We start from the raw sequence: 26,016 nt of genomic DNA, 5'->3' as shown, positions 1-26,016 counted from the left end.
ACCTGTTTGGAAAGCGTGTAGGGTAATTTTGGTTGGAAAAGCCCCTCGAGCTCATTGAGACCAAGCATTCCCCCACCCCTGGCATTGCCCCACATCCTGAGAACCTCATGTCCGTCTGTCCAGCCCTCCAGGGCTGGTGACTCCAGCACTGCCCTGGGCAGCCTGTTCCGATGCCCCACAGCCCTTTGGGGAAGAAATTGTTCCCCACATCCAACCTCAACCTCCCCTGGTGCAACTTGAGGCCGTTTCCTCTGCTCCTGGCGCTTGTTCCTTGGGAAATCATCCCTTGACAACAGCTGCGCTGCAACTGCTTTTGGAAGGGATGCGTGCAATGAAAGTTGGTAAAGAATGACAAAGTTTTATTAAACAGCAACAAAACCAGAAAAACACGCCCTGGTTCGCTCCAGCCCCACACGGGGCTGCTCCTCTCCCACCCCACAGCCGAGCTCCGTCTCCCCAAAGCAAAGGGGGTCCCGGGGGGTCCCTACGGCTTCTGGCCCAGCGCGGTTCCCGCCGCGGCGATGACGGAGGAGCCACCCAGCGCTATGAGCGCGGTGCCGGCTCCCCCCGGCAGCACCGCCTGCGGCAGCAAGTGTCTGCTGGCCAGAGCTTCTCTGCTGTGGCCGCCGCTCCCCTCGTCCCCCGCGGGCAGGACCCTCCCCAGCGGCTCCGCCGTCCCCAGAGCGTGGCCGAGGGCCGGGACGCTCTTGCTCAGGCTGAGCTTGTCCCCAATGTGTCCCAGGGGCCCGTCGCCCTTCACCGTGGCCAACGCAGAGGTCAGGATGACGGTTTTGGAAGTGGTTTGAAGGACAGGTCCCACCTTGGAGTGCAGCAGGCTGCTGGCAGCGCTGGCCAAGGTGACGGCGCCGGTGGGAGAGCAGGAGGAGGAGGAGGAGGAAGGCTGGATGGCCGGCAGTTTGAGCGGGACCTCGCCCATCGCAGACTTGGTGAGCGCAGACAGCTTGGCGTCCGACATGACGTAGAGCGTCTTCATGGGGCTGCTGGCGGTCACTGCGGGGAAGGGGACAGCGTGGTTGGTGACATGGGGACACGCTGGCCACCCCAGGGTAGCAGCTGTCCCATTGCACTGACCCTGCGGAGCAGGACCCCAAAACAAACCCTGTCCCGTCCTGGGTAAGGAAAACACAACAGCCAAACTCAGGCAGCGTCAGCACCGCTCAGAGCCCCCGCTCTTCATTCCGGGGCTGGTCTCCTACCACAAAAAGTCCCCTCCTGGTGGGACAAGACGTGATAGATCTGCCTGAGCCAAGCGTGCTGCATCTTATAGAATCACAGGATCGTTTTGGTTGGGAAAGACCATCAAGTGCACCCATAACCCACCCCCGGCACTGCCCCATGTCCTGAGAACCTCATGTCCGTTTGTCCAACCCTCCGGGGATGGTGACTCCAGCACTGCCCTGGGCAGCCTGTTCCAATGCTCCACAGCCCTTTGGAGAAGAAATTGTTCCCACATCCAACCTCAACCTCCCCTGGCGCAACCTGAGGCCGTTTCCTCTGCTCCTGGCGCTTGTTCCTGGGGAGCAGAGCCCGACTCCCCTGGCTCCAAGCTCCTTTCGGGCAGTTCAGAGATCAGAAGGTCTCCCCTCAGCTCCTGTTCTCCAGCTGAACCCCCAGGTCCCTCAGCCGCTCCATCACACTTGTGCTCCAGCCCCTCACCAGATTCTTTATCTCACCCCATGCAACCTGCCCCAACCGCACCGAGCTCACGTTGCTCTCTGGGCCCGGCTCAAGCTCCTGCTCATCTCCAGCATCTCCAGCTCCATCCCACCAGCAGCGCTGGGGATGCTCAGATCCTCATTGTACTAAAAATCTCGAGGTTTTGTGAAATGAAGAGCTCTAAGGTTGTATCGCAGTGGTTACCCCATCCGAGTCAGCCTGCAGCAGCCACAGCCCAGAGAGCACCAAGAGGGAGAGGGAATTCACTGAGGTCTCAGCGCTGGGTTCAGATGCGCTCACGGGATGGGACGAAGCCTGGAAACGCACAGGTGGATCAAACAACTCTGGCCAGAGACACCCCAAGCGGGAGCAGCACAGGTCGCCCAACGCTGCAACCTGCTCCATCCCTGGGACGCATCGTGTCCCGCCACACAGGGACATCAAAGCACTCATCGGGGTGACATCGCACCACCAGTGCAGCACGGATCTCTCCGACACGAACAGCCGCGAGCTGACAACCGAGCGTCCAACCACCGACCCCATCCCGGGGATCGGGGAGGATGGAAGGGCAGCGACGCGGAGACACCTTGATGCTGTTAATACACCGGTAACGACCACTCCACCAAAACAAAATGCTGGAAAATGATTTCTGCTGACCCCCCAGCTCATCCTGCTGCTCCGGCGCAAACCCCCACGGGATGCAAAGCCGAACCGAACCTCCTATAACAAATAACAGAAGGAACGAGAACAAACACACAGCGGATGACTTCAACCAAAGCTTGTGCGCCTCCTGGGCGAGTCCTGGGGGGGGAAACGCAGATTTCGAGGGTCTGCAATGACGGGTTGGCTGGGTTTAGTGCCTGCGAGGAAACCTGACGGTGCGAGAAGACACAGACGCTGCGGAGCTGCTTTGTTTGATTTTTGGGAAACCGGGACAGCCCCACTGATCTTCATCCCCACAGTGTGGCCAAGGGCCAGCTCCCTGCGCACCACGGTGCTTGCCTGGAAATCGGCTGGATTGAGAGCAATAAAACCACCGGCTCGACGGGCAGCGGGCTGTTGGGTACCGGAGCCTTTGGGGATGCAATGGAGCACATCACTGCTTTATGTTTTTAAATAAAACTGGCTGGGTAGTCTCTGCAATATTTGTTTAGCTGTAATTGGATGGGTTTGTGCTCCCCAGGGTAAAGAAAATAAACGTGGGCAGCGTGCTTGGAGAACATCAGGGGACACTAAATATGAAGTGCAGATAATCCCGGGTTTGGGCTCGAGTTTAACACATCAGCTGCGCGGAGCCGAAACTCCTCGCGCAAAGAAACCACGGGGGATCAAAAATAAAAGATGGGCTTAAAAATAAGCAGGATTGAGGCAGCCGTTCCCCGGAGTGACCGCGCAGATGTCACCGGCAGCTCCGGTCCCCGCGCCCGCCACCGCCGTGCGCCTCACCTAAGGGTGCTGCGGCGGTCGGACGCGCCGGGGGGTCGGCGGGAGCCGTCTCTGCGCCGGCATGGGCTCTGCCGAGATCCGTCGGAGCCGGGGCCGGCAGGTTCCCAACCGCACCGTCCGGAGCCTGGAAGGGTTAAAGTAACGGAGAGCTGCTGGAAACGGAGCCGCGCTGGCGCTCGCCTGGAGAAAAAATCACAGCGCCTCTCCCTGCTGCTCCAAACCTCGCTGAGCGCTGGTCAGTACCAAAAACACAGGGAGAAAATCCGCAGAGATCTGTATTTTAAAGCGCGAGGGTGTTGAGAGCGGCACGACTCGTCGGCTTTTTTGTGGAGGGACGGGGATGGCGCCGTCCCCATCTGCGGCCGTCGGGAAAATCCGTTCCGCTCGTTTCCTCCGCAACAATAATGAAACGACAGCCCAGAGCTCAAGGGTGATTTGTACATCGTGCAAACCTGCTTGCAAGAGCGAGACAATAGTACCAGTAGCACCAATGAAAGCCCAGTGTAAACTGGGACACTCGTCCTCCGCGGCAGACGAGCTGCCCTTGTGCTTAACCAAGACGTACAAGCCCTTCTAATCAGAACCAGCTGGTTACACGGCACCAGTGTCCAACACTGGGAAAACTGGGGAGCTGGGATGTGTACCCTAAGGCAGAGTTTGGGTTGGGATGGGGTTAATTTTCTCCCCAGTAGCTGGTTTAGTGCTGAAAATGGGATTTGGAACGAGAATCATGTTGCTAATAGGCTGATGGTTTGGTCATTACCGAGCGATGTTTGTACCAAGTTGAGGACTTTCCAGCTGGGGGTGCACGAGGAGGACTGAGTGATTTTAAATGTCTTTTCCACCAAAATAACTCTGTGATTAACTGGCCCAAACTGGCCCAAGGGGTATTTCATTGAATATATAAACTGGGGGAACTGGTTGGTGAACACCCAACTGCTCAGGAACTGGCTGGGTATTGGTCGACAGGTGATTAATTGCACTGTGCATCACTGCTTTTATATATTCTTTATTTTTGTTATTATTTTTAGTATTATTATTTTCCCTTCCTATTCTATTAAACTCTCTGTGTCATAACCCATGAAGTTTACCCCTTTCTTTCCCTGATTCTCCGCCCATCCCCATGGGAAGCGAAGGGTAGCGCATGGTGCTGAGCTGCCCACCGGGTTAAACCACACCAGGATGGCAGCACCAAAATACCTGGAAATTCACCCATTTCAGGGCTTCTTCTAATGGATCTGGGGCAGCTTCACTTGCCTGCGCTCTGTCCAGGGATGTGAAATTGCGGAGAGGTCATCGCGCTCGCCCAGGAGCGCTTGGTCCTGGTTTCAACTGGGACAGAGTTAGTTTTCCTCGCTGTAGCTGCTGCGGTGCCGTGTTTTTGATTTGGAATGAGAATGATGTTGATAATACAGCGATGTTTTGGGTGTTGCTAAGGCAGGCGAGGACTTCTCAGCTTCTCAGCTGCGCCAGGTGCACAAGGAGCTGGGAGGGGATGCAGCTGACCGCAAGTGACCAAAGGGATATTCCAGACCATGATGTCATGCTCCATATATATGTTATGTATATATGTATGTTTTCCTGGAATGACTGAACACCTCCCTCCAACGGGAAGCAGTTAATCAATACTTCACTTACTAAATTGCCTTTATCTCGACCCATAACTACTGTCACTTTTGCGATTCTCTACCCTTCCCATTTTGGGGGAGTGAGCGAGTGGCTGCGTGGGGCTGAGGTTAAACCACGACAGCCTCACAGCCCTGACTGACGTAATTCATGCCCCAAAGCAACTTTTCCAGCTATAAACCAGACACCCACCTCTTCGGTCCCACTTCTGAGCCAATTTACTCCCTTTCCTTAAGTCTGAGCTCCTCTACCTGCTTTTCCACACCTTGCGCAGCAATTTGATGTTGCTCCGTTAACTATAATTAATATTTAAGCCCTCTGGGAGTGTAAAGGGTTAAGCTTTAGGAAAATAAAGGTGTTTACTTGTGGCTTGCTGGCTCTGGGCTGGAGTCGGAGATGGATCCTCACCCAAAGCAACTTTCAAACCACCGTGGAGCAGTTTATTGAAAAGAGAAGCGGAAACTTGCTTGTATTTTCACTTTAAAGCCACTCAAACACTCTTGCTGCTTCTCGCTCCGCTATTCACAGAAAGTATTTGCAAAGTCCCCAGGGAGATTCCTCAAGTTTTCCGCCTCCTGTTTAATGCCGGCGAGGGGAGGAAAAGAGTTACCCACTCAAATTGCATCTGCTACAGGCATTGCTCCAACCCCCAGAGTTTATGCAACAAATAAATTACATTAAATTACAGTACACAGACGCTGCGTGGGTTTCACGCTTCCCTACAGGCCCAGCAGAACCATCAGCCGGAATTTCAAAGGGAACCCGACCAACAGCAGTTCCGGCTGCTGCTGAAAACACGCGAGTTTAAGCCCTAAGAGCATTATCCCCAAAGCCTTTTGTCATTTTGCTCGTTTACAGGAAGGTTAGATTACGTAATCCGAGGTACACACGAGCTGACGTCGCGGGCTATAATTAGTTACAAAAACACGCGGCTCACTCCGTTTCCTGTAAAAACACAGCTTTCGGTTTGCTTTTGAAGCAACTCTCGAAGCCACGCAATTAAGCCCGACCTTGAAGACAAAAGCTCAGCGTTATGGGTCAAAGTCACAGCTCCATCGCCTTAAAAATAATAAACAGATTCATTAATTCCAGCGTGGAGCTGCAAAAAGTTTCATTACACTGCGGAATTATTGTTCTGCTGCAGGTTTAGGGACCTTTGGAGGTAACGAGGGACGCAAAGGGAAGCACGTGAGTTCTGCTGGTTTATTAAACAGCTTTTGAAGAGCACAAAAACTGACTCCAAGAATTTCAGAGTTACAAAGCTACTCACCCGCTGCATAGGTGGGATCTGCACTGTGTTTTTAAGCTCTACCTAAGCCGGCCTTAAGCTCGGCTCTGCCAATGCTTACGGGCTCTGTTGTAGAGTCAAGTGACTGCAAGAAACACAGATAAGTCACGGGAGGAAGGACGTGGGTGTTCTCAAATCTGAGCTTCAACCAGCAGCAAACCACGACTGCGTGGAAACTATCGGCAACAGGGAAGCTCTAAGGCGTAAATTAAGGGTTTAGCGATCCTGCTGTTCATCCTTAACCAACTTAATCATCCAAAGGCCTCACCTTTAGGAGAATGTATCCCTAAATATATCTCAGGGCTTCACACCACATCAAACAGCCTCTGCAGAGAGCAGCAAGGGGCAGAAGTGTGTTTCCTACCTCCACAATGCTACTCAAAACTTGAGCCAGCCCAGCAACAGGAACTAAACCCCAGAGCTTCATCTGCTACGGAGAGATTTCTCTGCCTCTCCTGAGCCAGCTCACCTGGCCGGGGCCTGCGGTAGTGCTATCGAAAGTAGGAAAATTAGGTGCAAGAGGAAAAGAAAACACAAACCCTGCCAATCTGGAGTGATTTCAGCGCCAGTTTGTTAATCCCCATTGGGATCTGGAGTTTGATCCCCACTGGATGCTCCACGCTCATCCAACTGCCCAAGCTGCAGTGTTTGTAATTATGGGAGCCTGTTGACTTGTTCTTTGAACTATTTTCTCCCTGAAAATGCCTCGAATCACTGCAGCCAGCACCTGTTGGACAGTTGTACCGCTCAGCACATGCTCGAGCAACCAGCTGCCTTTTTCCTGCCTCCTTCATCCCCAGGAAGACGAGCACAGGCACCTACATCCAGGAAAACATCTACAGGAGAGATGTGAGTGTCATACAGCTCAGAGCTGGGACCACAGGGAAGCCACCTGAGCTTGGGTCACCCTTGCTGATGACACATCGCAGCCACCGCTGACCAGCCAACCTTGCCACCCTCATGTTTATTAATCCAGCTCAAAATCGACAGCGGTTTAGGACAGAGCCCAAGGATACACCTGCAGTAAATTCACCCCTGCCTCCAGGGCACGGGGCTGAGAGGTCGATGTTACAGTACCCAAACACACTACGTTCACAACAAAATAAACCCTTTTCCACTTGGATCTCATCCCTTCAACCCAACGGCAGCAAGACTAATGCAGGAAGGCAGCCAGGATCCGCGAGACAGCACCTGGCACGTGTTGAGAGTCCAAATATAAGAGTTTTTCCTACTGTCAGTGATCCACCTCCAAAAGGAGACCTGTATCGAACAGATATGAGCTCAGAGCACACGCTCAGCCCTTCGTAAAATTGGTTTGAACAGCACGGCAGTCAGAAAGAGCAGAGGCAGACACTCCTCCCACCAAATCCTGTTACTGCCAAGAAATGCCGGAGCTTCAGGAACAACTCCCATGCTGGTATCAGCTTTCCAAGCTGAGCCAGAGGTTCCCTTGGTGCGGTACTGGTGTGAGATCGAGTAGAACCCACCCTGACACTAACAGACACAAAGATGACCCGGGTCGTCTTAACCAGCACAAAGCAACAAAGCTCATCACACCCAAGACATGACCAAGAACGCTTTTCCTACGACAGCTATATCCGCAATAGTTGGAAAAAGCTCAGAGGAGCAGCAGTGGATACTTTTTCTATAGAGATGATGCCAAAAATTACCTGCGGTGCCTGCGTCTGCATCGGCTGTTCCTCCGGCTGGGGCTGGACGGTCCCCATGGCCGCCTGGCTCAGTGTGGTGACACGGCTGGGCTGCCCACGCAGCGTCACAGTGATGGTCGTCGGGGCCTTCAAGCCTAGAAAACACACGAGCGAGACATCCCTGAGACACGAGGGCTGCGGAGGTCGCACTCACCAACCGGGAGCTGCACCAGAAGCCTCTTCCTGTTAAAGGAGGGTGCTCAGAAATCGGCTGCCCATAGCTACAGCTCAAACAGCAAAGGATTGGGAAGAGCAGCTGGAAACCTGCTCAGTGGAAAAGGACCTGAGGGTGTTGGTGACAGCGGCTGAACATGAGCCAGCGTGTGCCCAGGTGGCCAAGAGGCCACCAGCATCCTGGCTGGTACCAGCACTGTGTGGCCAGCAGGCCCAGGGCAGCGACTGTCCCTGTGCTGGGACCTGGGGAGGAAAAACCTTGAATCCTGGGGGTAGTTCTGGGCCCCTCACACCAAGAAAGATCTTGAGGTGCTGGAGCGAGTGGAGAGAAGGGAACGGAGCTGGTGAGGGGCTGGAGCACAAGGGTGATGGGAGCGGCTGAGGGACCTGGGGGGTTCAGCTGGAGAACAGGAGCTGAGGGGAGACCTTCTGATCTCTGAACTGCCTGAAAGGAGCTTGGAGCCAGGGGGGTCGGGCTCTGCTCCCCAGGAACAAGCGCCAGGAGCAGAGGAAACGGCCTCAAGTTGCGCCAGGGGAGGTTGAGGTTGGATTTAGGAACAATTTCTTCCCCAAAGGGCTGTGGGGCATTGGAACAGGCTGCCCAGGGCAGTGCTGGAGTCACCATCCCCGGAGGGTTGGACAGACAGACATGAGGTTCTCAGGACATGAGGCAGTGCCAGGGGTGGGTTATGGGTGGACTTGATGATCTTGAGTGTCTTTTCCAACCAAAATGATTCTATAAGCTTTGGAAACACTGTTTTTGGGGTGCTCCAGGAACCTGGATCACATTCCTGTCCCCCTCGTCGCTCACCTGCCGCCTGGTTGGAGATCTGGGCCAGGCCAGGCAGACTGCTGGCCAGCTTGGCCAGTCCCCCGTTCGTCAGCAGCTGGTGAATGGCCGTGGGCTTCCCGCTGGCCGAGGCTCCCAGAGACAAAGAGGTGGCAACTGGGATGGTGCGGACAATCGTGCCGGTGCCCGTGGTGATGGCGCTCAGGGTCTGGATGGGCGTGGGCGTCTTCACAGCTGAGGTCTGGAAGGAGAAGCAGAAGCACTAAGTAACTGGAGGGAAAGGGGATGCCGGGATGGCACAGCCCATTCCTCCCACAGAAAATAGAGGTTTTTAGAAATCAGAGCTTCCATAGTTCATTCTGGTGGCCACAAACAGGCCTAAAGGGAAGCAAATTTGTTGCTTCCAGTCTGCACATAATTCATTTCAACTTGAAAGCGCAACAGGGAGAAACTGTGACTCTCTTTCTAACAAAGCCACCAGTTCTGAATGAAGGCGCCTCAAACCGAAGGGATGGGAAGTGTTTCCTGGGAGAACACAGAACAAGGAGGAGAAAGATTGCTGATGCTCCCAGTCCATTCTCCAACTCCCATTTTCCAGGTGGCCACCTGGAACCAGCTTCCCACAGCCCTGTTTCCCAGACCTCAGCCCACCCACGAGAACCTTTAGCCCCTTTAGCCGCATCGTTTCAGCTGCATTTCACACCCGACATCCCCCGTCTCCTCCGCGTTACCTGCACGGGCGACCCGGCCGCAGCCGCGCCAGCCGGAAGGGCCGAGGACTTGGTCCCGATGTCCTGCAGGCTGAAGCTCAGCCCTTGCAGGAGGCTGCTGGCAGATGCCGCTCCTAAAAAAAGGAAAGAATAAAGAAATCAGGCTTGGAGAAATCACCAGTATGAAATTCCACTGGTGGGGGTGTCTGTAAAACTGGGCTTTTTCAAAGAGCAGCCTCCCCGCAGCCTGGGGATCCTCCCAGCTCCTCTGCACACACAGTGCAACATTTCACTGCTGCAGCCACAAACAGGGTTTGCTGCGAAACCCAGGAGGCGAGAGGTCGGCGTTGGTGTCTCAAGGCATCATTATATAGAAACGACATCATTAACAGATCACCTACTGCATCTTCAACCTCATTTGACCGCATCCCACTGGGTCTTTGCGACAGCAAACGCCGCCTGGGCCAAACCCAGAGCAGGGAATGCAAGAAAAAGGATCAACCAAGTGATTTTGGAGCTTTTACGCGCACAAGAGGGCCGTGGAGAGTGGCGGGGGTACCTTGGAGGGCGCTGGCCGGCTGGGCCTGCACACAGTGGGTGCCGCTGGCCACCAGCCTGCTCTGCAGGGCATGGAAGGCGCCGGGCGTCGTGCTGCTGGGGACGGCGGCAGACGGAGCGGGACTCGAGGAGGAGGTTTCTGCGGCCGAACTCAGCCTGAAAAAGCAAACGGGAGACTCCAGTTAGCAATAAACCGCACAGGGCAAGGTGAGGTGGTTTTGATAACAGGCTGTCGATTGCACTCCTGGAAAACGGGATGATGGAAGATAGGATGAGCTACGAAAATCCAAAGCAAGATGTTCCCCCATTCCCACCGCAGCGGGTAGAACAGGGAGCACCGTCCAGTTTTCGGCTGGGACGGAGTTAATTTCCTTCCTAGTAGCTGATGTTTTGGGTTTGGAATGAGAATTGTGGTGATAATAGGCTGATGTTTTGGTTGTTGCTAGGTGATGTTTGTACCAAGTCAAGGAGTTTTCAGGGAGGGGGCACAGCCAGGACACCGGGCCAAACCGGGTAAAAGGATATTCCAGACCATATGTTGTCACGCTCGGTATTTTGGGGGAAAAAAAGCAAGTGTGGGGATATTTGGAGTGATGATGTTTCTCTTCCCAAGTCACTGTTTTCCTGGCTATGAACACCCACCTGCGACGCAAAGGATGGAATTAATTCCTTTTTTGCTTTGCTTGTGTGTGGCTTTTGCTTTACCTACTAATCCCTCCTTATCTCAACCCACAAGTTTTCTCACTTTTGCAATTCTCTCCCCCATCTCAACAGGGGTGAGTGAGTGAGTGGCTACGTGGGGCTCAGCTGCCAGCCGGGGTTAAACCACGACTGGCTTCTATGGCAAAATCCACATTATATCCAAATTGGAAGTGATCTTATTAGCTGTGCGCACCTATCTAGGTAGCAATCCACCTTTCAGTGACACACTCCCCATTTAAAACCTCATTTCTATTGGAGAACAGCTCTTCTTCCTCTCCCCTTCCAGATCACAGTTTGCTTCTCCAAAGCTTAGTTTGAATTAAAAGGGAAAACAGCCACGTGAGATATCTACACCAGATTCATTCTTCAACAGAAAACCCAACTTTATGAAATATGGAGGCTTCTTTGCCCTATTTTTAGACAGAAAAATGCTTGACTGTTCAAAGGAAAGAAGGGAAGGATTAGACACAACGCTGAACTTCTAGCAAAGACACCACACTCATCAAAAGACAGAGATAAACCAACTGAAATTTGGGAAACCATCTAGAAATACAGCCCGACAGCCACAACACCTTTTACTTGTGCCCATTTCAGCCATTCTCAGACTCACCTGCTGGTTGGCAAATCGTTCTCAGGAGCCTAAAAGTCTCCTGTGCTTCAAAGAATTACAGTCATGAGCAAGATACCAGAAAGCTGCACAGGTGGAAATCACCCTGTTGTGGTGCAGCCTGCCAAAAAACCCTAAGATTTCATAAATCAAGCAAAATCGCACTCACTTGGGGGTGGCGAGCAGCCCCGACAGCTCCTTCGCGCCCGATACGGACTGGCTCACGGCCATGGGGACCGGCTTTCCAGCGACAACTGCAAAAGAAAGAAGACATCTCACTGTTTCTCCTCCTGTAGCATTCCCCCTCTCTCTCGTACGACCACCACGCTGCTTGTAAAGCATCTTCGGAAGGAAAATCCCGCTGCGGCCATAAAAACACAGGGCAGAATTGAGAATAAAAACCAGAAAGTTGCCGTTGTGGAAGGGTTCGGACACACAGGATTGAAGGAATCAGCTTAAAATCAACCTGTTAGCAGTGAAATCTCAGCCCCTTGTCACCAAACGCACATTTCTCTCCACTAGTCCCCTTCTGGTCCATCACAGATCAGTCGCCTCAAGCAATTATTATATTTTAGATCCGGCTGGTCGCTACGGATCAATTTTATCAGCGTTTTCTAGAGACATTTTACAAAATACACATGGATGCGAGGAGCGAAAATATTGGTTTATTGCGGCGTTTTGGGATACAAGTGGGTTTGTCTCGTGCGTTCCTCCTGCTCACACCCGGTACAAGGGAGTTCTTGGATTGGTTCGTGTTTGCTTCTGCAATTCATTTCCTTTCTGTGAAAAGAAGTAGAGTTTGCAAAATTAAAAATAAAAACATTTTGGAAAGTAGAGAACGTCAAAGCTGCCAGAAGATAAACCTTAAAAAAGAAGTGTATTTATTAGTTCATTTTCGCAGTTCAAAACAACTGTTAAATTAACCGAGAGATGCTTCCAAAGGAGAATAATTATTTCTGAGCTTTGAAAACCTCAGATTTCCCACCAGAATGGAGACGTTGACCTTTCAGTCCTGCACTGAATGGAGCAAACACTAATTACAAGTGACTGCTTTTACATTTCTAGGGCTCTGCTCTTGCAAATGCCAGCAGTGGTGACAACGCAACATCCTTCAGGTACAAGGGTGACAGCAGCCAAAGCTTCTGGCCTCCTTGCAGAGGGTCAAGGGGATGGAGACGGCGCACATCACCTCTTTTTGGGCCACAGGAACATCCGCAACACTCGTTTTCCCATCCGCAGAGTGGGGAGAGGAGCTGGAGTTTATTTATACGTGTATTAAGTGTGTATTGTGTGAGGCTTCAGCCCCGAAGGGTAAAATCAAAGCGGGGCGCTCGGCCGATTCGTGACGTCTGAACAGACCAAAGTCTTCCACAACTTCATTGTCGACCCCAAAGCAGGAGCATGTTCCAGGTGAGAGCTTTGTGCAGCAGAACCGGAGGTGCACACAACCTACTCCTGCATCCCGGCACCTCGGCGGAAGGCGGAACAGTCAAAATCGGCCTCGCGGTCTGTTGCTCGGAGTGCACGATCCCAACTGCTGCGGAAAACAGAGGCTCCTGCCAAGCTCCGACGTGTTGTCAGCCCAAGTCGCACCTTGAGCCTCCGTCTGCTTTCTGCAGCTAACTCCTCCAAAAATCGTTTAAAAATAATCAAAATAATAAAAATCACAGCTCCCTCCCCATGCCCCAGAGTGGGTCTGGGCTCAGCCACCACCCCGGTTTTGTTACGGGTTAAAAAGCAGCTACGCAATCGCAACTCACTTTCGGCCTGGGTGGTGAGGGCTGCTCCGGTCCCCACGCCCGCGGCGTCTCCGTGAGAGACAATGGTCACCTTGATTTTGGCTCGTTTGGAGGGTTTGGTGCACTGGGTCGGGCTGGGGGTCTGCTGCCTCTTCAGCTGCGCACGCACCTCATCTTTCTCAGCCCCGTCCGAGTGCTCTGAGGAGACTGGAACTAGGGGACACAGAAGGAGCTTTTTTGAAAACCCCGGCTCCCTCGGGGTTGGTGCTGCTCCGAGGTGCGGAGGGGACACGCATGCCCATGCACAGCTCACAGCTCCCTCCATGCCAGTCTTGCCCATGCACCAGGGACCCACGCTCCTCCTTTTTGCCATCCACGTGCCCTACGCTGCCGTCTTAAAGTCAGGACTGAGCTTAAACTACTCACACACCAAGCGAAGAAAACCAGATGTTTACAGTGATACCACATCTCCACTTTTCATCTCAACGATCAATCCTGGCATCAGACCTCTCCGGTATTCCTAATTTCCAGCTGAGGGTGCAGACTCGCAGCCGGTGCGGGATTAAAGCTCGGCTCACCTGCTCCTCCAACGCACCGGTAAAGGTGTTTGCACGGCTGTTGTTTGGCACGTCACAGCGGCTCTCCGTGCGCTAGACGGGAGTGCAGGGGTTTTAGAGGCGTCGAATGAAGCAGCCGAGAGCACAGAAGCTGCTGCAGCAAAGCCAAGCCCCCGCGCACCCCACGCTTCTGGGTTCTAGGGGAGAAAAACCACGAGCTGAAATTCCTCTTCTGCGCCAACAGCTCATTTTGCTGCCGCGTCCTTGACCCGCCACATCTGTTTGGTCCTGCCTAAAGCACAAGGTTGTTGGGGCAAGCTGAAAAAGCACAGAGGAGCCGTGACAAGTGGCCCAGGAACAAGACACAGTCAGGAGCTGCCGCAGCCGTTCTCTGCTCCTCCCCAACACCGGTATAGGGTTATCCAGCCCCAGTTGGAAACGCTGGGGGACTGGGTTGAAACGAGGGTGCAGATCTGCCTCCCGCCACCACCTGCAACAAGGGGAAAAGCCTTTTGCCCAAAGCTACAGAACCAACAAGAGCTTCTGAGGGAGATAACTCCTGCTTTGCAGATGCTCCAGGGCATCTACACTATGTATTCAACAGCCTAGAGGCCAAGATGTTATATAAAATCGATATAAAGATGTATTTGTGTGTATATATATGTATTTATATGCTCTCTGAGCTGCAGCTACAAGACAAAACCGCAGCCACATCCCTAAATGTCAGAAGGCGTTCCAGGGCTGCTCTGGTCCCCAAGACAAGTGACAATCTCACCGTCCCATGGCTCAAGCGTATTAATTTGTGACACTCGTGCAACGCTCCCGCGCTCCCACCCCCCTGCAAACATGAGCGGTCTGAGTCACCGTCCAGAGGGACCTCACCAGGCGTGCACAGACTGTGGGCACCAAAGCCATCCCCCCAAAAAAGTGTCCCCAGCCAAGCAGGACAGCGAAACGGCACATGCACAGGCAGCGGCGGTAGGTGCCCCTCAAAGCATCGACGAGCGGTGACCCAACGTCCCCCCGTGTCCCCACCGCAGGTCCCCTGGGGGCAAGGGCAGTGTGTTGGGGAGGAGCACCCCGCTCCCAAAAAACCAGCAATTGCTCCCCAAAAAAACAGCAAACGCTCCCAAAACACACCCTCCAGCTTCCTACCTCGCTGCTCAGATGGCTGAGCCAACGCGGTAATGAGGTCTTAATTAATTGGATTGTATGGAAAGGCAGCCCGGGGTGGTGGCAGCCTCTCCACATCTCCCTCTGGTTTGTCCTCCCAGGTGGGAGGACTCGGGATGGGCACAGGGCTCCGTGTGTGACCTCAGCGCACAGGGGAAGGCACAAAACAAGGCTCGAGAAATAAATAAACCTTGAAACGAGGCTCAAGAACGAAATAAACCTTTAAACCAACCAGCTCGGGCCAATACGTGCCTCAGGAGTTTGTCACTACGGTTGTGTATGTGTATTTTTGGACAATATCTCGTGTGTGTTCAGGGCAAGCAGGAAGAACATCTTAGGAGGCAGAACATAGCAAAATACAGCAACTTCTCTGCATCCAGCACTCGCCTCATTGAGTTAAAAGCACCGGCATTCATGTGCTGCACAGGGGGTTTTCACCCACATCAGTGCTCTCAGCACCCTGGGGTCACCCGATTGGAGAAGGGACACCGACAGCTCGCGTGACAACACCGCAGCCTGGGATTTCAACCTCTCTTCCTCCCCTGGTCGCAGCTCCACGCAGTCACTGCCACTTGAGATGCCAAAACGCATCGTTAGATCCACTGCGGATCTCGCCCCTCAATCCCTAAAGCTCAGAGCGCCGCACACACCGAGACACGAGAGACCAGAAGACTAAGAAATGCTCACCCCCAAGTGTCTGCTGGCCCAGACATCATCCCTGTCCCGCCGTGTCACCATCTGTCCCAAATCTCCCTCACCTCTCTGCTCTTCCCCAACTCTCTCCAGCCAAAAAGCGCTGCTCCACGTGTCTCCATCTGCCCCAAGTTGCTTGGCAGCCCCTTGTTCCTGCTCCCACCAACAGCTCCTTGGCTGCTCCATGTATTTGGGACACTCAAGCAAAACACACGTCCCCTTCTCAGCCCCAGCGCAGGAAAGGGTTAAACTCTTCATCACAAAAAGTCACCGTATTGTCTGCAAAGTTTTAGTCCCTCAGAGCAAACCTGCTGCCAGACAACGCAGCTCGAAGCGCAGTTATTTACCCACCGGGGCAAGGAAAGAGCTCAGGAAAAGTTAATGCTCTCGGCTCGCAAGTTTTAGCTTCAAATACAGCAATGAGAAAGCAAAAAACCAAAAAGCAGAGGGACCAGGGGACACGTTGGGTCACATCCCCAAACCAATGCAAGGGAAGAGGAAGACGGTGAAAGGAGGCAGAGACAGAGAGAAGGAGGGAGATGGAGAGAGAGACAGCGAGAAGTGAGGAGATACTCACCAAAGAGACATGAAGAGGTGCCAGGAGGAAGAGCTTTCCTCACCAGCATGTTTTGTTTCAGAAAAGCAGCGAACTGAGCTGAAATGAATCAGAGAGAATTACAGTATCACAGCCTGGCTCTGGGGACAGGGAGCTCCAGGGACGTCACCGCGACCCACGGACAAAGACCGCGGAGCAGGGAGATCCGGACACGACTCATCCAGCCACGGGGCACACGGAGACACAGTGATGTCCTCTCCATGGCACGTGTGACACTACAACACGCATCACCCCCGATTTCCCGGACAGCACGAGCCCTCTCCATCCCCATAGGCATCGGGAAAAGATCTGGGTTTGACTGCGAGAGGCACGGCCACAGTTTGACCGAGCACACGCACCAAAAAGCTTTGAGACATCAGCCAGCACGGCCCTGAACGGCAACGGCCACAAATTTGGCCAGAAGCCACGATGGAGCTGCGGTCCAGACAAAAACACGGCGGCCACGACACTCCCCACGCCACAGACCCTCCTCCTGCCTTCTAGAAACATCCTCCCTCAGCTACAACAACACAGGAATAGGTTTTAGTCCATGGTTTGAGAAATCAAGGGAGATGCAAACTTCAGCTTCCTTCTGGAGCCTACCGTGGACTTAAAGCAGGACTTAGGAGGGTGACACTGGTACACAAGACAACAATGAGCCCGTTTGGGTCTGTCTGGAGCAAAGAAAAGATTGAGAACTATCGCCTGGGTATATGCCAGGGGGATCATCACCAATAAAACCACTACCTGCATTCACAATCAGACTGAGGCTGCGCTGTAAGGTTTGTAATCAGCACCCAACAGAACAAAAAAAACCAAACCCCATAAAACACAATTCCGGCTGCTTTCTTATTCAGAGCACGTTTTCCACTGGTGTTTGACGGAAGATGACTTGGTAATTACCCAAACCCCACTGTTTTAGTCCCGATTCAATATCCCAAATCATCCTTAGTCTCCCTCCCAAGCAGCCTTCAAGGACAGGAGACATAAGTCAAGGGGGTCACACTTGAAAAAGAATCAGAGGACGGCTCTGTGGTGATTTGTTCAGCCAGAGCAAGTGAAAACACACCCCACTTTGACCAGAAAGCTGCAAAAAACCCCTATTTTTAACCTAATTTCAACCCTCCACAGGCTGCTGCCTTGGGATGACAAGACGGGGAACGGAGCTGTAGAGAAAGCTGCCACAGGGAGCTTGGAATTCAAGACAGGACTCAGAAGACAAACACCTAAACAGATAAGAACCAAAAAAAAATGGCTGCTGAGAGGGAAGAGGGTGGGAAAGGTCCAGGGCGTTACCTTGTGCCTGTTTGTGTGTCAGGACTGTGTCCGCCCTCTGCACCTGCCGCTTGAGCAGCTGCGTGGTGCCCATGGGGCTGGGCTTCTGGCCGGAGGACACTGCAGCCATTTTCGTCTTGGGGCTCGACGTGGGGCTGCTGGAGACGCTGGATAAGTCCTGCTCAAAGAGAGGGAACAGATCTTACCCCAAGAGGCAGGTGGAACCCTGAGTGCAGCAGCAGACAGGCAATAAAGCGTACATAGACTCACAGAGTCATTTTGGTTGGAAAAGATCTTTAAGATCATGGAGTCCACCCATAACCCAGCCCTGGCACTGCCCCATGTCCTGAGAACCTCATGTCCGTCTGTCCAACCCTCCAGGGATGGTGACTCCAGCACTGCCCTGGGCAGCCTGTTCCAATGCCCCACAGCCCTTTGGGGAAGAAATTGTTCCCACATCCAACCTCAACCTCCCCTGGCGCAACTTGAGGCCGTTTCCTCTGCTCCTGGCGCTTGTTCCTGGGGAGCAGAGCCCGACCCCCCTGGCTCCAAGCTCCTTTCAGGCAGTTCAGAGATCAGAAGGTCTCCCCTCAGCTCCTGTTCTCCAGCTGAACCCCCAGGTCCCTCAGCTGCTCCCCAGACTTGTTCTCCATTTCTGTCCATCTATTTCTGAAAGTCCGTTTGCTTCCCCACAAGCCATTAGTCCCTCACTACCCTCTCACCTTCTTCCAACACCAACCACATCTCTCACTACACATCTCAGCATTACAAAAGCATCTTCTCACACACCCTCACCCTTCCCCAACCCAAATTATCCCCCCACCTCAGATCCTGAGGGTGAAGCGGGCACTTTAGCTGCCGGCGAGGTGGGTCTGCTGGTTCTTTCGGGCAAGTCGAACGACAGATCCCTCCGGGTCGAGTCGCGCGGCTTCTTCTTCTTCTCCGCATCCAGGTCACGGGGATCGGAGCCCGAGTGGCTCTCTGCTCGGGTGAGGACTCCGGTCAAGAAATCAGCTATTTCATCCTAGGAAGGGTGAAACAAATAGGTAATTAAGTGGTGTGGAGGTGTCTAAACAACTCATCTTCACGGCTTGAAATGAAAAAAAGGACATATTCCCAAAGGGGCAAATAGTAAGGCTCTCTATGTTTAATATGCTGCAAAAAGAAACTCAAAAATGTTACAGAGAGATCTTGCTGATCCACTAAAGCTCATAATCCACTGATTTCTGACAAGCAGGGGAGAAACACGATGGTTTCTCCAATGTTCCCAAAAGTACCACTTGCATCCCCAGGTAGATGCACTGGAGAACTCAGAAAATGCTCTTTATTCACGGTGCAGTACCAGCAAGCTCACGTCTCTCCTCCCAAAAGGAGACTTCAAAATCTCCCTCATGAGATTGATCACCTTCAATCCAACCATTCCTGTCACCAAGATGTCTCAGAAGACTTTTTAATAAGTCTGAGGTATAAAAGGAAGATTTCTGCGGTTACCTGGATGCACCTGTCCACCATACTCTGGGTCAGGCCTTCTGTCTTCTTTTTGGCTTTGCTTATCCTATTAAAAAAGAAAAACAAAACCAGACGTAAGCCAACGTGCAGTTGGTTTTCCACCTTCCCACTCACAAGCTCATTCTGTAAAACGATTTCTGCGGCTACCAAATGTATAGCAGGAGAAAAAGCTCCGAAATTTACTGAAACCTTAAGAGCTTCTTGCTTCCTGCAAGGTTCTTCCAGCCTCCCTCACCCCAATTCTGTGCATGGCTTTCAATAATCTACGATTCCAGGGCCAGAAGGGGCATGAAGAAGCAAATACTTGCTCTAGTGTCGCACCACACTGGGAGAAACGATGCAGATTTATCACCGAAAAATCAACCCTCTATCCAACATACTCCATTTTGACTGACAAAGTTGACCTTGGAGCGTTTTTATGCAGTTCCCGTCTAGTTTCAGTATCAAATTTGGGGGTTATTTTTGCAAGTGGCACGCTCAGATCTTGCCCGGTGTTTCTGGGAAGCAAGTGTGGATCTCGCAGCCCGTTACCTGAGGTTGTCGTCTGCTCCTCCCACCACCACCATGCTGTTATCCGCTCGGATTTTCTCCCGGAAATCTTCCATGGCTTCGATGTTGCACTGGAGGGAATTCTGACCGATTACAAACAGGACGGGGGTCTTCATCTCCAGGAGGGGGTCATCAACATCCTGAAAAAGCACAAGGAACTGTAATTTGGAAGGACTTACCAAGGATGTAGAGTCTTTGGAGCCAAACATCTGTTTTAATCAGATGAGGATTTCCAAAAAGGCAAAGCAGGTGCCACAGGGGCAGAAAATACTTTGTGTGCAAGCCCAGTACGTGCCAACTGCATCGGGAAAGGACAGAAATATAAACTGTGCAGTTCGTTTCAACATCTAATGAGAAAGACTGAAAAAGCTGCTCAAGTGCATCATGCTGTTATTCATTAAGAGCCGAGACAGCTGCACTCCCCCTCGAAAACCCTATTTCACTGCTTTTTCCTCCTTCCAAGCTTTCACTGCACAAACCCAGACTATGGCTGAAGAAACACTGACAGTGAAGCTTCCTGGGGTGAGCCCTGCATGGAATTTACATCCTGGAGAAAACTCCGCTCGAGCGCCGCACTGAGCTCCAGCAAATGCCTTTTACGCCGATTTCCACCACACTCTGAATTAGCCACTTAATTAGCACAATTGTAATCATTCCCAACGCAGTCACACTCATAAAGAAGCAATTTGGGCTTCATCTACATCAACCCAAGTTGTCACCTCTGGTGCCAAGTGATACGGTGAATAGGTGACGCCAGGAACGAGCTGCAAAAGTGTCAGAGCAGAGAGGAGCAAATGCAGGACGTGGCATCAAGAATCCAACTGCCCTGTCTGCCAGGCACACATCCTCCAAATAAAAACCTCAAAAAAATCTTCCAATTATCACTAGATTTCCAAGCCAAATTTGATTTAAAAACCTAGGGAGGTTTTTTAAGCAGCACAGTTCTTTAAATGGTTCCGTGTCCCTTTGGTCCTTACCCCTCGGGGGCCATCGACGGTGAGCAGGGGGAATCCAAGGCACACAACTGCGGTGACGTACTCCAGCACCGAAACCTGGGTGGGAAAGCAACAATCAGCATCCAAGTGCATCGAGGGTGCAAAAGCTGCTCTGCCAGGCACAGAAATATGGGGTGTGACTTCAATCATTCAGCCCCTCAGGACAAGAAAGCCCTTGAGGTGCTGGAGCGAGGTCAGAGAAGGGAACGGAGCTGGGGAAGGGACTGGAGCACAAGTGTGATGGGAGCGGCTAAGGGAACCAGAATAGGAAGAGAAAAGGGCCTCAAGTTACGCCAGGGGAGGCTGAGGTTGGAAATTTGGGATAATTTCTTCCCCAAAGGGCTGTGGGGCATTGGAACAGGCTGCCCAGGGCAGTGCTGGAGTCACCATCCCTGGAGGGGTTGGACACGCATCAATATGAGGTTCTCAGGACATGGGGCAGTGCCGGGGTGGGGGAATGGGCAGACTCAATCTTAAAGGGCTTTTCCAACCAAAACAATTCTCTGATTCTACACCAAGTTCTGAAACAATCAAGAGAAAGCGGGCAGAATGCTTGGATCACAAAAGCAATACATGATATATACACTCAAAACTGACTTACGTGACAGGCCACCAAGGCACCCGTGTTCCATCCGATCAGGATGATCGGCTTGTGGGAGAAGTGGCTGTGAATCTACAGGAGAAAAACCAAAAAACACACAGATGGAGAAGAGGGACAGACAAAGGGACGACGCACTGGGGTGGCACAGGCGAGTGGTTTGAAGGGAGCTGCACAGACTCCCTGATACGCTTGTGGGTCTTTCTTACCTCAGCCACTTTGCTCCTCACCGCCCCGATCATGTGTTCCAGACACTGCAACACCCCCACCCCGCTGCCGTTGTTCAGCAGGTGGGTGGCGATGGGAATCACCTGCCATTTGAAAGGAAAGATCGATAAAGAATCCGTCACTGGGGACAACAGGTCCTGACAATGATGCGTATGGACTGGAACACAGTTTTTACATGAACTTGTGCTTCCCAACACCTTCTTTCCCCTGGGATTTACTCCTAGCTACTAAAACCAAGAGGAAATAGAGAATTCCCCACAGAAACAACCTCACGCAGCGTATCTAACACATTGGGACTGTACGAGCAGTTCCATAGCCAGGCAGAGGATAAGGTGACCTCTCTCCCCCAACACCTTCCTATGAGAAGACTTAATCCTCAATAACAGCAACAATACAATCTAAACTGCTGAAAACTGATGCTTTTGTCAACAAGAGATCCCAAATGCATCAGATTTGGGCAACTTCATCCCCTGTGCAGCATCTCAAATGCTAAACACTGCAGGTGACGGATGCCAGCCCCTGCTTTCTGCAGAATCACGTGTTTTCATACATCAACGGCTTATAAAAACAAGCTCAGCAGCTCTTCCATCCTTTCAAATCCAACCATACGAACCTTTCCCAAGCAGGAAAGCTGCGACTGCCAGAATCGGTGTCGTCGAGACGTGGGGAACATGGAGTTGGAGGGTCCGGAGGAAGCGATCAGGATGAGGGGGGAACCGGGCAATTTGCTCTATGAAGTTCAATAAAAAGACATGTAAAAGGACAGCAACTTCCCTGCCCAAAACCTCGCTGCTCAAAGCAGGAGGGATCCTACTCATTATTGATCACATTTTCCCCAGCCAAAGCTACCCCAGAATAATTCAGGGGGAAAAATATGTCCAACAGAAGGAACCTCCCTCACTGAGCAAGTCTAAAACAACACAGAGAGCCCAGGAAGCAAGACAGAGATGGAAAGAAGACGACGGCAGGATGGGAAGAATAAAACTGATGCGAGACCAGCTCCTGGCTCCCTACAAGAGGTACTTACTGGTTTATTATGGGACAGGACCCCCACTGCTGGGTCCCACGGCCTCTTCAGCAGCAGCGACAGAGCCTCGGCGCCCGCCGCCCCCGTCTTGGCCGTAGAGGAGAGCAGCATCCTGTCGATCAGCGTGGGGATCTGGAAACAGAGGCCAGAACGGGCTGAGAAAACACACACAGCCACTCCAGAGAAAAACTCCATCAGTTCCCTTTAACGAGCTTTATAATGAGAGAACATTTTAAGCGACAGCAAATTAATTCGCTGCTTTTATCACCTTTCCTTTCAGCGTTTGCAGAGCATCCAGGTAAGCAGCCAGCACCGGCAAACTGAGGGTTTCCACCAACGTCGTGTGAAGCCACTGGATCAGTTTGGTGTCCCAGTTGACGCTCGCCAGAGCTTGGCGGACCCTCCGAGCGCATTTATCCACCGCTATCCTCCTCAGGACGGGCTCGTTGCAAGCCTAAAAAGCAGGAAATTTAAAATAAATATGATTATGGGAGTAATCAAGTGTGTCACGGGCATCCCAAGCCACAGGCAAGTATCAGTTTGGGCAGCCCAAAGACCAAAACCCTCACAGGGAGGACAAAACCTTGCATCAAAGAAGCACAGAGTTCCTTTTTCTTAAGGCTACACAAACCTAGAAGCCAGGACTTTCATCTTAACTGAACCAGACTTTGCTAGGAAGGGCTGATAAAAACCACCCAGGCAGCAACTCTGCTGGGAAGTGAAACAGGGAGTGAAAGAGCTTACCCCTTCGTTAGCCAAACGAGCCAGGCGGTCAGACTGCAGCGCCTTGTGAATCTTATTAAACAGCTTGTTCTGCGCCATCGTCCAGCCCGTCCTGGTGGGAAAAGCCAAGAGGAAACATCAGTCGCTGTCACAAACACATTCAGGTCCTGCGAGCTGCTGCCCATTCCCAGGGCGGCCGCAGTGACTGCAGCCTCAAAAATCAACTTATGGTTACAGACAAAGCAAGTTTGGCTACCGAGGAATTAAGTTAGAGGACAGTTCAATAAAAAACACCAGGTTGTAAGTGTCACCAGAGTGTGTCGGTGAATTTCCAAGCATCAGAAAAGCAAGAGTAACAACAGAAGAAATAAACAAGGCCAAAATAATCACTCGTTTAGCACAGGTTATCGCTACATTTCTTGAACTGTCCAGAAAAACAAATTCCATTCCTTATAACCTCGAGATTATGAACTGGTTTAACTCAATTCCAAGGAGGGGTTTTAATTTACACAGGTCCTCATTTCTAATTTTTGACGTTGGATATTCGCTGAATTGAGGATGTGCGTGTAATTTACCAACTCGCTGTCGCAACCTCTTCTGAACACAAAAGCTGCACACAAAGAGGAAAGATTCAACAGCCCATCCAGCCTCTACCATCACACCCAGCGAGGAATTTGAACACTAAAATCCATTTGTTCTGAACATTATTCAGTTCAGGAACGTCACTGTGTCTCGAACCACAGTAAAAATAAACCCACACCATGCAATGATGGCTATTTAGCGCCCAAATTTCTCGTCTCTGGCCTCCCCGCGCTACCTGTTGACGTGTTCCTCCCAGTCGTCGGGTGGCGGGGGAGCGTCGGCGTCCGTGCGGGCGAACATCACGTGCCGCTCGCACTCATTCATCACGCTGCGCGCCTTCTGGTTGTCGTACAGCGGCACGGGCGTGGGCGTCACCGTCTCCACGTCGATGGGGACATCGGCTTCGCTGTCGGGGGAATGGCGGGTTAGGGAATCGCGCAGCGTGGGCTCTGCTGGGCGTTAAAATTAAAAGTCCACCAAGCGACACGACCGAGGGTTTTGTTATTACCGCTCTCGGCCTAAGGCCCTGAGCTGTGAACCTGAGCGCAGCCCCCACATCAGCCCCACAGGACCCCCACAGACCCCTCAGAACCCCTCCCAGACGGCACATAACCCCCCCCATAAGACCTCCTGTCCTGTTCCTCAGGCCCCGTCCCAAATCTACATAATCCCCCCAGACCCACAGGACCCCCTCCTGTCCCACACTCTCCCCTCAGAGGCCCCTCAGAATCCCCCCCACCCCATTCCACAGGCCCCCCAGGACACTCCACAGCTCCACATAAGCCCCATAGGCCCATCAGCCCCATAGGATCCCCCCTCCCCACCCATCAAGACCCCCTTCAGCCCCACATAAATCCTCCAACAGGCCCCACAAGAACCCCCACTGCTCCACAGGCCCCTCAAAACCACCCCTGCCCCACATCACCCCCACAGGCCCCTTCCCAGCCCCACAGAAAGCCCCTAACAGGCCCCACAGCCCCACAAGACACCTCCCCACTGCTCTACAGACCCCTCAAGACCCCCTAGCCCCATATAAGCCCCACAGAGAGGACGAATCCCCTATTCCACAGGCCCCTTCCCAGCCCCACGTAAAGCCCCCAACAGACCCCACATTACATCCCTTTGTTCCATAGGCCCCATAAGCCCCTTCCCAGCCCCATGTGAATCCCTCCACAGACCCATAGGCCCTCTCCTTGCTCCCCAGGCCCATAGGACCTCCCCCACCCCCACGACCCCCCATAGGACCCCCTCTGGTCCTCAGGTCCCTTCCCAGCCCCATGTAAATATCCCCCACAGGCCCATAGGACGCGCCCTCCTCCTCAGGCCCACAGGACCCCCCTATCAGGCCCACAGGACCCCCTCTGGTCCTCAGGTCCCTTCCCAGCCCCATGTAAATACCCCCCACCGGCCCATAGGACGCGCCCTCCTCCCCAGGCCCACAAGACCCCCCTATCAGGCCCACAGGATCCCCCCTGTTCCATAGGTCCCTTCCCAGCCCCATGTAAATACCCTCCACAGGCCCATAGGACCCCCCATCCCCACAACCCCCCATAGGATCCCCCCCCTGCTCCACAGGCCTCACAAGCCCCTTCCCAGCCCCATGTAAATAACCGCCACAGGCCCCCTCCCTGCTCCCCAGACCCATAGGACCCCCTCATCCCCACAACCCCCCATAGGATCCCCCCCTGCTCCACAGGCCCCACAAACCCCTTTCCAGCCCCATGTAAATAACCCCCACAGACCCACAGGCCCCCTCCCTGCTCCCCAGGCCCACAGGAACCCCCAGTCCCCAAAGGACCCCCATCCCCACAGGCCCCCTCCCTGCTCCCCAGGCCCATAGGACCCCCCCATCCCCACAACCCCCCATAGGATCCCCCCTTGCTCCACAGGCCCCACAAACCCCTTCTCAGCCCCATGTAAATAACCCCCACAGGCCCCCTCCCCGCTCCCCAGGCCCACAGGAACCCCCAGTCCCCACAACCCTCCCCCCAACAGGCCCACAGAACCCGCCCTGTTCCACAGGCCCCTTCCCAGCGCCATGTAAATCCCCTCACAGACTCACAGACCCCCTCCCTGCTCCCCAGCCCCACAGGACGCCCCCAGCCCCACCGGACCCCATCCCCACAGGCCCCCTCCCCGCTCACAGGGCGGGCCCGGGCTGCTGCCGCCGCGGGGTCAGGAACAGCAGGCGGGCGGGCCGGGCGGCGCTGGCGTCGGGGTGAGCGCTCCAGGGCTTGGCGTAGCTGTGGTCCAGGCACACCAGGTCCAGCTCCCGCTCGTGGGCCGACAGCTGCAGGAGCAGGGACGTGCCCATCCTGCGCGCCGACCACTGCAGCTCCCGGTCGCGATCGCGGTCGCGATGGTCGCGATCCCCCCCCCCGCGCTGCGACATGGCCCTAGCGCCGCCCGCCGCGCCTGCGCCGGACACGCCCCCTCCGCGCATGCGCGGCGGGCTGGGGGGAGGGAAAACGCGGAGGGTGGATTCT

The 26,016-nt window shown here is 53.3% G+C and overlaps 1 protein-coding gene across 8 annotated transcripts; it reads right to left on the bottom strand.

The window, feature by feature from the left end:
- Nucleotides 1-390: 390 nt before the first annotated feature.
- On the bottom strand, nucleotides 391-25,943 carry KANSL3 (KAT8 regulatory NSL complex subunit 3). 8 transcript variants are annotated; one of them, XM_080360334.1, is made up of 21 exons: nucleotides 25,675-25,943; nucleotides 23,766-23,936; nucleotides 22,970-23,060; nucleotides 22,494-22,679; nucleotides 22,226-22,357; nucleotides 21,812-21,928; nucleotides 21,180-21,281; nucleotides 20,974-21,045; nucleotides 20,355-20,429; nucleotides 19,360-19,517; nucleotides 18,811-18,874; nucleotides 18,143-18,343; nucleotides 17,341-17,497; nucleotides 13,048-13,239; nucleotides 11,457-11,541; nucleotides 9,980-10,134; nucleotides 9,442-9,554; nucleotides 8,732-8,951; nucleotides 7,708-7,841; nucleotides 3,124-3,247; nucleotides 391-1,011 (listed from the first exon to the last, which is right to left on the bottom strand). In XM_080360334.1, the coding sequence occupies exons 1-21, from the start codon at nucleotides 25,920-25,922 to the stop codon at nucleotides 485-487; spliced, it is 3,324 nt and encodes a 1,107-aa protein (XP_080216460.1). In that variant the 5' UTR covers nucleotides 25,923-25,943; the 3' UTR covers nucleotides 391-484. The 8 variants fall into 8 exon arrangements, 6 of the variants coding, with proteins under 6 accessions (XP_080216460.1, XP_080216461.1, XP_080216465.1 ...); XR_013923391.1 differs by lacking the exons at nucleotides 391-1,011; nucleotides 3,124-3,247 and adding exons at nucleotides 3,508-3,575; nucleotides 4,324-4,725; XR_013923392.1 differs by lacking the exons at nucleotides 391-1,011; nucleotides 3,124-3,247 and adding exons at nucleotides 4,670-4,725; nucleotides 5,113-5,324.
- Nucleotides 25,944-26,016: the final 73 nt, after the last annotated feature.

Source organism: Nesoenas mayeri, assembly GCF_963082525.1.
Source record: "Nesoenas mayeri genome assembly, chromosome: 27".
In the NCBI taxonomy this organism is placed as follows: Eukaryota; Metazoa; Chordata; class Aves; order Columbiformes; family Columbidae; genus Nesoenas; species Nesoenas mayeri.
This window is presented reverse-complemented; position numbering and strand designations above follow the sequence as displayed.

What these genes read in the sequence shown, in the direction of transcription:
- KANSL3 (XM_080360334.1), bottom strand. Translation starts at nt 25,922, where the DNA reads ATGTCGCAGCGCGGGGGGGGGGATCGCGACCATCGCGACCGCGATCGC. An exon ending in GCCGGCCAGCGCCCTCCAAG is followed by an intron (nt 9,555 to 9,979) that starts GTACCCCCGCCA and finishes TCCTTTTTTTAG; the next exon opens with GAGCGGCATCTGCCAGCAGC. An exon ending in CGGCCGGGTCGCCCGTGCAG is followed by an intron (nt 8,952 to 9,441) that starts GTAACGCGGAGG and finishes TTCTCCTTCCAG; the next exon opens with ACCTCAGCTGTGAAGACGCC.